Source organism: Cebus imitator, unplaced genomic scaffold, assembly GCF_001604975.1.
Source record: "Cebus imitator isolate Cc_AM_T3 unplaced genomic scaffold, Cebus_imitator-1.0 Scaffold96, whole genome shotgun sequence".
Taxonomy (NCBI): Eukaryota; Metazoa; Chordata; class Mammalia; order Primates; family Cebidae; genus Cebus; species Cebus imitator.
This window is the reverse complement of record NW_016107411.1, coordinates 2,843,744-2,853,180: the sequence shown is the minus strand read 5'-3', so window position 1 is coordinate 2,853,180 and position 9,437 is coordinate 2,843,744. Positions and strand designations below refer to the sequence as shown.

General features: G+C 44.1%; 1 protein-coding gene and 1 pseudogene across 4 annotated transcripts in view; one reads left to right on the top strand and one right to left on the bottom strand.

Annotated features, from left to right (window-relative positions):
• HSD17B6 (hydroxysteroid 17-beta dehydrogenase 6) overlaps nt 1-9,437 on the bottom strand; it is a 40,761-nt gene that overhangs the window by 1,006 nt on the left and 30,318 nt on the right. For all 3 annotated transcript variants that reach the window (XM_017536147.2, XM_017536148.2, XM_017536149.2), the window contains one exon: nt 1,798-1,961. In XM_017536147.2, coding sequence (XP_017391636.1) covers nt 1,798-1,961 — 164 coding nt within the window. The remainder of the gene's footprint in view (nt 1-1,797; nt 1,962-9,437) is intronic.
• Nucleotides 2,395-5,698, top strand: LOC108309702 (annotated as a pseudogene). The gene has a single exon (XR_001827466.2). The product of XR_001827466.2 is annotated as a melanoma inhibitory activity protein 2-like (transcript).

The following is a 9,437-nucleotide window of genomic DNA, read 5'->3' as shown; positions in this document are numbered from 1 at the left end:
TTTTTTTTGAGACAGGATCTTGCTCTGTCACCCAGGTTGGAATACAGTTCAGCTCACTGCAACCTCTGCCTCCCAGACTCAAGTGATCCTCCCACCTCAGCTTCCCACATAGCTGGGACTACAGGTATGCATCACCATGCTCAGCTATTTTGTTTATTTTTTGTAGACACAAGGTCTCGTTATGCTGCCCAGGCTGGTCTCGAATTCCTGGGCTCAAGTGATCCTCCCACCTCAGCCTCCCAAAGTGATGGAATTATAGGTGTGAGGCACCATGCCTGGCCTTAAATCTCAATTCTGATAACTGGGTACAGTGGCTCATGCCTGTAATCCCAGCACTTTGGGAGGCCAAGGCAGGTGGATCACTCATGGTCAGGAGTTTGAAGCCAGCGTGGCCAACATGGTGAAACCTCATGTCTACTAAAACTACAAAAATTAGGCATGGTGGTGCATGCCTGTAGACCCAGTTACTCAGGAGGCTGAGACAGGAGAATTGATTGAACCTGGGAAGCAGAGGTTGCAGTGAGCCAAGATCATGCCACTCCATGCCAGCCTGGGTGACAGAGTGAGACTCTCTCTCAAAAAAAAAAAAAAAGACTCAATGCTGTTACTAGATTTTTAAATATATTTAGAACAATGCAAATATGGGAATCTACATTTTCAACTGAAAACTTTTTAACATTCTTGAGATATAATTCATATATCATAAAATTCAGCCATTTAAAGTGTACAGATCAATAATTTTTAGAATATTTAGAGTTATACAATCAGCATCCCAAAAAGAAACTCTGTGCCTATTAGAAGTCATTCCCATTTTTCACTGCTGCTGCCACCTCCTCCTCCAGGTCTCCAGAATAATATTCTTACAGGAAATTGACCAGTCCCACCCCAACAAGGCTCCTATCACCTGAACATGAGAAGTATAGTCTCTGGGAATGGCCCATAGGGCCCTGCAAAGACTTGTCCTCACTGACTTACCTCTTCCCACCTACATGCTTTCTCCTGTCACATTAAGACACATAGTTTGTGGACAAAGCCCTTTGTTAACAAAAGAGTAAACAATGATGAAGACTGCACTTTAGTTGAACAGACACCTCACACCAGCCCTGCCACGATACCAAGGGGCACCCCCTCTCAAGACCCAAAGGTTCCATGCCCTCTAAGTATGTAATACCTCCTAGTGCTCAGGTGGCCAGGCCCATAGAGGATAGGGCAGGAAAGACCCTGGCCCCAGGCCGTCTATATGTCCCCTTTCTCAACCATGACAGCCATCAGACTAAGTCAACCATGAGGGTGCTGGGACCTTTCTTATCTCCTTCTGTTCTGGGAAGGCTTTATTTAGGAAGCTTTGTTCTAAGAGGATCTGCCAATTATTGTCCACCAACCCTATTTTCCCCTTCTCATGCAAGGGTACTGTTACAGTTTGGGTTTGTGTCCCCACCCAAATCTCATCTTGAATTATAATCCCACAATCCCCATGTGTCTCGGGAGGGACCTGGTGGAAGGTACTAAATCATGGGGATGGTTCCCCTAGGCGGTTCTTGTAATAGTGAGTTCTCACAAGATCTGGTTGTTTTATAAGAGGCTTTCTGCTTGCACTCATTCCCTCTCCTGCTAACCTGTGAAGAGGTGCCTTCTGCCATGATTGTAAGTTTCCTGAGGCCTCCCCAGCCACGCAGAACTGTGAGTCAATTAACCCTCTTTTCTTTATAAATTACTCCGTCTCATATTTCTTCATAGCAGCGTGAGAATGGACTAATACAGGGTACGCATTATCCCTACCAAAAGACAAAAGCTTACAGGCATCAAAATACTGCTGTCCATAAGTCTCCTTAATATGCTTGGGGGCTTTCTCCCAGCTTTGCTTTACTCCCTCTAAGGACTGTGTCAGGTTTGTCATTCCCGTTCTGAAGTAGCCAGGTTCAACTATGCTGATCTTCACCCCAAAATGCCGAAGCTCACGCCTGAAATAAAACCCCACAAGTTATGATTAAAAACCACGACCATTTCAATGCTCTCAGGAAGGAAAAGCAAAACAAAAAAGATTATAAGAATACCTTTACTGGAAACGTCTGCACATGGTTGGCAGAGCGCACCGACCGGAGCCCCGCAGGGCATTTTTCTGACTGGAATGATGGCCGCGGCTGGCTTCCGGGGGCCGGCGGGGGCTCCCGGGGTACGCCGCCGCCATCAGGGTTTCTGCCAGGCGCAAACAGCAGGCTCTAGCCAGGATGCGCAAGGAAAGCCCTGCGTGTCAAGGCGGGGCCTGGCGCCGGCCCCTGGGTCGAGGGGGCACGCCGCAGTCGCACCCAGGGGTTGCCCCGATGCGCCTCTAGGAGAAGCCTCGTGCCACCGCCACCGCTCGCGCCGCCGCGGGGCACCTTGGGACACAGCCCTGGTCCTTGGGGCTGTGCGGCTCACAGGACAGCGCAGAGTATGAGGCCAAATCCCGTCCTGCAGTCCCAAGCCTCTCTACTACCAGGGCTGAGTGGCTTCGCTAGGTAGGGGGCGGGCCCCTTTAGCAGCAAACAACTTGACACTTCTGCCAAGCTCCCGCGAAGAAGAAGGGGAAGTTTGCGGTGCCTCCCCACCTCTCCCCAGGTACCTGGCGGAAACCAAACCGAGGGGTGCGGTGGCAAGGACAGGGTGCCTCGCAGGCTTGTGCAGGTAGGCCTCGGACCTGCGCTGCCTCGGAGTGTAAAGGAGGCCGGGGTGGGCAGCGTGGGCCTATGAGGCCCGTGGGTGCCCGCATCCCCCTGCAGCCGGCTCCGCAGTGGTCCGTTCTAGTTCCGTGTTCGGAGTGGGATGCGCGCTCTCCGGTGCTTATTGCGGCCGGACAGGCCGGGGTTACGGCGTGACCGCCAGAGCAGCCCTGGTGCTATGGAGGTAGCTGGGGCTGGTCCTGCCACAGGGTTGTGGTGGCACTGCCTGATGGTGTGAGCCCGGATTCTAATCCTTATGGTTTTCCATGGGAATTGGTGATATGTACAGCTCTTGCTGGATTTTTTCTGTTCCCTTTTTTGCGTGTGTGGAGAAGTTTTAGACTGGTTAGGAGTCAGCTTTATGTGGAAAGAGAGAAAAAAGCTTGCTGTAATGCTTTCTGGACTAACTGAAAAAAAATGTAAACTAATTGAAAATTTTAGCCTTGTTCAAAAAGACTATGAAGGCCATGAAGTAGAGTCATCTTTAAAGCATGCCAGCTTTGAGAAGGAGGCAACAGAAGCACAAAGTTTGGAGGCAACCTGTGGAAAGCTGAACAGGTTCAATGTGGAACTTGAGGATAAAATACTCTGTCTAGAAAAACAGTTAAAAGAAGAGAAATATAAACATTCTGAACAAGGTGAATGGATGACAGATATTTCAAAAAGGATACAGTCTCTAGAAGATGAGTCAGAATCCCTCAAATCACAAGTAGCTGAAGCCAAAATGATCTTCAAGATATTTCAAATGAAGAACGACTGAAGATAGCATAAAAGATGCTTTGAATGAAAATTCTCAACTTCAGAAAAGCCAGAAGCAGCTTTTGCAAGAAGCTGAAGTGTGCAAAAAATAAGTGAGTGAACTTAATAAACAGAAAATAACGTTTGAAGACTCCAAAGTACACGCAGAACAAGTTGTAAATGATAAAATCACATCAAGACTCTGACTGAACACTTGCTAAAGATGAAAGATTGGGCTGCTATGCTTGGAGAAGACATAACAGATGATGATAACTTGGAGTTGGAAATGAACAAGGAATTGGAAAATGGTGCTTACTTAGATAATCCTCCAAAAGGAGCTTTAAAGAAACTGATTCATGCTGCTAAGTTAAAGGCTTCTTTAAAAACCTTAGAAGGAGAAAGGAACCAAATTATATTCAGTTATCTGAAGTTGATAAAACAAATGAAGAGCTTAGAGAGCATATTAAAAATCTTCAGACTGAACAAGCATCTTTGCTATCAGAAAACACACGTTTTGAAAGTGAGAATCAGAATCTTCAACAGAAATTTAAAGTGATGACTGAATTATATCAAGAAAATGAAATGAAATCCCACAGGAAATTGAGAATAGAGGAAAATTACCAGTTAGAGAAAGAAGAGAAATTTTCTAAAGTAGACAAAAAGATCAGCCATGCCACTGAAGAGCTGGAGACCTATAGAAAGCGAGCCAAAGATCTTGAAGAAGAATTGGAGAGAACTATCCATTCTTATCAAGGGCAGATTGTTTCCCATGAGAAAAAAGCACATTGGTAATTGGTTGGCAGCTCAGACTGCTGAAAGAAACCTCAATGATTTAAGGAAAGAAAATGCTCACAAAAGACAAAAATTAACTGAAACAGGGTTTAAATTTGAACTTTTAGAAAAAGATCTTTATGCACTTGATGTTCCAAATATACCATTGGGCAGAGAGCATTCCCCATATGGTCCTTCACCACTGGGTCAGGCTTCATCTGAAATGAGAGCTTTTCTCTCTCATCCAACTCTGTTGGAGGGTCCATTCAGACTCTCACCTTTGCTTCTAGGGGGAGGAGGAAGAGGCTCAAGAGGCCCAGGGAATCCTCTGGACCATAAGATTACCAATGAAAGAAGAGAATCAAGCTTTGATATGTTAATCGATTCTCATAAGGCTCCTTTGGACACTGGGTCCGTGTCACCTCCAAGGGAACAGGACCATAGGATGATGTTTCCTCCACCAGGACAATCATATCCTGATTCAGCTCTTCCTCCACAAAGGCAAGCCAGATTTTATTCTAATTCTGGTAGACTGTCTGGACCAATAGAACTCAGAAGTTTTGATATGCCTTTGGATAAAATGGATGGGTCAATGCCTTCCAAAATGGAATCCAGTAGAAATGATACCAAACATGATCTTGGTAATTTCAATGTACCTGATTCATCTCTCCCAGCTGAAAATGGAGCAACTGGCCCCCGCTTTGTTCCTCCACCTCTTGCTCCATTCAGAGGTTCATTGTTTCCAGTGGATACAAGGGGCCCGTTCATGAGAAGAGGACCTCCTTTCCCCCCACCTCTTCCAGGAACCATGCTTGGAGCTTCTTGAGATTATTTTCCACCAAGAGATTTCCCAGGTCCATCACATGCTCCATTTGCAATGAGAAATGTCTATCCACCGAGGGATTTTCCTCCTTACCTTCCCCCAAGACCTGGATTTTTTCCTCCCACCCCTACATCCTGAAGATAGAAGTGAGCTCCCTTCAGGGTTGATTCCACCTTCAAATGAGCCTGCTACTGATCATTCAGAACCACAGCAAGAAACCTGACAATATTTTTACCCTCTTCAAAAGTAATTTTGACTGATCTCATTTGCAGTTTAAGTAACTGCTGTTACTTAAGTGATTACACTTTTGCTCAAATTGAAGTTTAATGGAATTATAATTCTCAGGATAGTATTTTGTATAAATAAAGATGATTTAAATATGAATCTTATGAGTAAATTATTTCCATTTTATTTTATTATAGATAGTATAACTATTTTAATTTGATTAATCCACTGTTATATAAACAATAGTGGGAGTTTTAGATACGTTATCTTGCAGGTGGGGAGGCTTTAAATTCTAAAGGCTATGCCTGTGTCTTTATGCCAAGAACTGTATTAACTGTGATTGTAGACAAATGTGAAAGTAACTTTATGCTTAATTAAATAAATTTTAGTTGATTTAAAGACTTGTTTGGTATTGATAATGATAAAATCAGATAGTTTTTCTATTAAAAATACCTTTACTGAATATTTTAAAGGATAAAGAAATGGAGAGGAAAAGGCCGGGCACGGTGGCTCAAGCCTGTAATCCCAGCACTTTGGGAGGCCGAGGCGGGTGGATCACGAGGTCAAGAGATCGAGACCATCCTGGTCAACATGGTGAAACCCCGTCTCTACTAAAAATACAAAAAAAATTAGCTGGGCATGGTGGCGCATGCCTGTAATCCCAGCTACTCAGGAGGTTGAGGCAGGAGAATTGCCTGAACCCAGGAGGCGGAGGTTGCAGTGAGCCGAGATCGCGCCATTGCACTCCAGCCTGGGTAGCAAGAGTGAAACTCCGTCTCAAACAAACAAACAAAAAAAAAAAAAAAAAAAGAAATGGAGAGGAAAAAAATATATATATAAACATCTCTGGATCCAACAACTAGGAAATGATTATACCAACTATCATTAACCATTCAATTCTAGAATGACGCATTTAATAAGGAGTTATTAAGTACCTACCATGTGCTAGGCTCTGCAGGCATGAAGGATACAAATGACAATAAATAAAATTAGCATTTATTATGACTGGCACTATGCTAAGTGTCTCACACATGCAATCTCAGAAGATTAAGACTTAGTTCCTCATCTCAGAAAGGTGAGTCCAACACTGGGTGAGTCCAACAAAGTAGGCAAATAATTACAACACAATTCAAAAGAATTATGAAGGAGAGGCATTCAAGGGGCTGTGAAGGTAGAAAGGAAGGTACAGATAGATTTTCTGAGGGAGTCAGGGAAGGCTTCAGTGAGGAGAAAAATATCTCAGTTGAGTTTTTTTTTTTTTTTTTTGAGATGTAGTTTCACTCTTATTGCCCAGGCTAGAGTGCAATGGCACCATCTTGGCTCACTGCAACCTCCACCTCCCAGGTTCAAGCGATTCTCCCGCCCCAGCCTCCCAAGTAGCTGAGATTACAGGCATGTACCACCATGCCTGTCTAATTTTGTATTTTTAGTAGAGACAGGGTTTCTCCATATTGGTCAGGCTGGTCTCAAACTCCTGATCTCAGGTGATCCGCCCACCTTGGCCTCCCAAAGTGCTGGGATTACAGGTATGAGCCACCAGGCCCGGCCTACATTTCAGTTGAGTCTTAAAGCAGGGATCCCTCAACACTGGGGTGCAGACCGGTACATCCACAGCCTGTTAGGGACTGGGCTACACGCAGGAGGTGAGCAATGGGCCAGCCAACATTACCGCCTGAGCTCCACCTCCTGTCAGGTCAGACATTACAGTCTCATAGGGGCATGAACCCTATTGTGAACTGTTCATGCGAGGGATCTAAGTTGCACACTCCCTGGGAGAATCCTGAAGTGGAACAGTTTCATTCGAAACCATCTCTTTCTTCCCACCACCCCCACCCTAGACCGTGAAAAAACTATCTTCCACAAAACAGGTCCCTGGTGCCAGGAAGGTTGGGGACAATTATCTTAAAGGATAAAAGGAAATTTCCCAGTAAAGAAAAGGGAAGAATAACAAACCAGGCTATGGGAATTGCACATGCAAAAGCATGGGCCTGTGGAAAATTACAGTGTGTTCAGACTACGAGATCACTCATGAAACATGATGTGAGCATTAGAATGACAAATTCCAGAATATTCAAGTTAGTTCAACAAACAGTTCCAAAAATACTTATCAAGGGCCGACTATGGGCTAAGTACTATACTAAGTGCTGCCTACATCACAAGTAAGATGGCATTGTGCACCATGGCAGAGGTATACTCTAGGAGATCTAGGGACAGTGATGAGGAGTGTTCCCTAAACTATAGGTTCAGGCAGCCTTGCTGGAGAAGATGAAGCTCAAGCTGACAGCAAGGAGAAACGTTTAAAATAATGGTCCATAAGTCGGCAGACCACAAAGGCTTATGACCTCTAAGCAGTGGTTCTCAAAGTGTGGACCCGGATCAATGGCATCATCAGCATCTGGGAACTTTTTAGAAATGCAATGTATTAGGCCCCAGTCTAGACTTACTAAATAAGACACGCTAGGGGTGAGACTCAATAATCTGTTTTAGCAAGCCTTCCAGGTGATTCTGAGGCATGCTAGAGTTTAAGAATCACTCACTGTTCTAAGGGAAAAGCCTCACTTACCAAACCAAAACCTAAAACCTTCCATGTTAGAGCTTCAAAAAGTGTCTCCAGGTGCCCATATGTAATGGAGAAGAGAGAAGGGCTTTCAGCCAAAGGTGACTCTCCTCCTTTAAATTTCAATTCTCCTTAGAGTTTTCTCACTCTGATTCCTACCACCCCTCATCTCCATTCTCATTTAACACTCCAATGTAAATGTAGAACAAAACTTCCTTTCCCTTTTTATCCTGAGGACTGCTAGGGTGAAGTTGAATTTTCTAAAGGAATTACATAGTGGTTTGAATGTTGGAAGGATATATCTTTGACCTTAGTCTGGGAATGAGTCAAGGAGTCTGAGAGACCAGCCCTAGGTGGTGGTAAATCAGTGAGCAGCAGCCCTGTGGCAGTACACAGAACATCAGATACATGGGAAGCAAGGTGAGGTGCCTACCACATGGTAACAACTCATGTAATCTCTTGGCTATTTCTGTTTTCTCTCTAGGCATATAACACTCACATTATAACACTTATATACCAGTCATGGTATGTGGTAGGCTAAACAATGGCTCCCAAAGAGATCAGGTCCTAATTCCTGTAAATGTTACCTTATGTGGCAAAGACTTTGCAGGTGTGATTAAGTTAAGGGTCTTGCTATAGGGGGTTATCCTAGATTATCTGCATAGGCCCTAAATGCAATCACAAAGATCCTTGTAAGAGAAGCAGAAGTAGATCTGATGACTGACAGAAGAGGAAAAGGTAATGTGACCGTGGAGGCAGAGATTGGAATGATGTAGCCACAGCCAAAGAATGCTGGCAGTGACCTGAAGCTGGAAGAGGCAAGAAATGGATTCTCCCATAGCGATTTCAGAAAGAATGTGGCCCTGTCAACACCTCAGTTTTGGCCCAGTGATACTGATTATGAACTGATTACAAAAAAAAGTGTTGTTTTAAAACACCATATACCATAAACTACCTATGATAATTTATTACAGCAGTCATAGCAAGTCAATACATGCTGCCTTTAATATTCACAGCCCATTTCCAAGTGAAACTGTCCAAAAGTCAACCCCTGCTAAAGAGGAGTGTGGACAGCAATATTTTGGACCATGTTACTACAGCCTCATATCCACAGTTGATTGGACCAGGAAGGGGACTTGATAGAAGGAGAGCCTCTCATAAGGCTGAACAATGGCTCTGCCTGTGATTACCAATATGACTATGGACAAATTACTAAACCTCTGTGCCTCAGTTTCCTCAGATGTACAATAAGAATATGTACAATAAGAATAAAAATAATGCCTTTTTCATGGGGTTCCTATGAAAGTTAAATGATTTAATGGATGGAAAGTACTTACAGCAGTGCCTTAACCATAATCATGCACAAAAATGTCACACAGTGTGGTGTCACCTGGCACACACAAAAAAATGAACTCAGCCAATAGAATTCTCTCTCAAGAAGTATAATATAAGGAAAATAGACTGAGGGCAGTGGTGCAGGACTGTAGACCTAGCTACTCAGGAGGCTAAGGCAGGAGGACAGCTTGAGCCCAAGAGTTCAAGGTTGTAGTAAGCTATGATCATGCCTGTGAATAGTCACTGTACTCTAGCCCAGGCAATATAGTGAGACTCTGTCTCTTAAAAA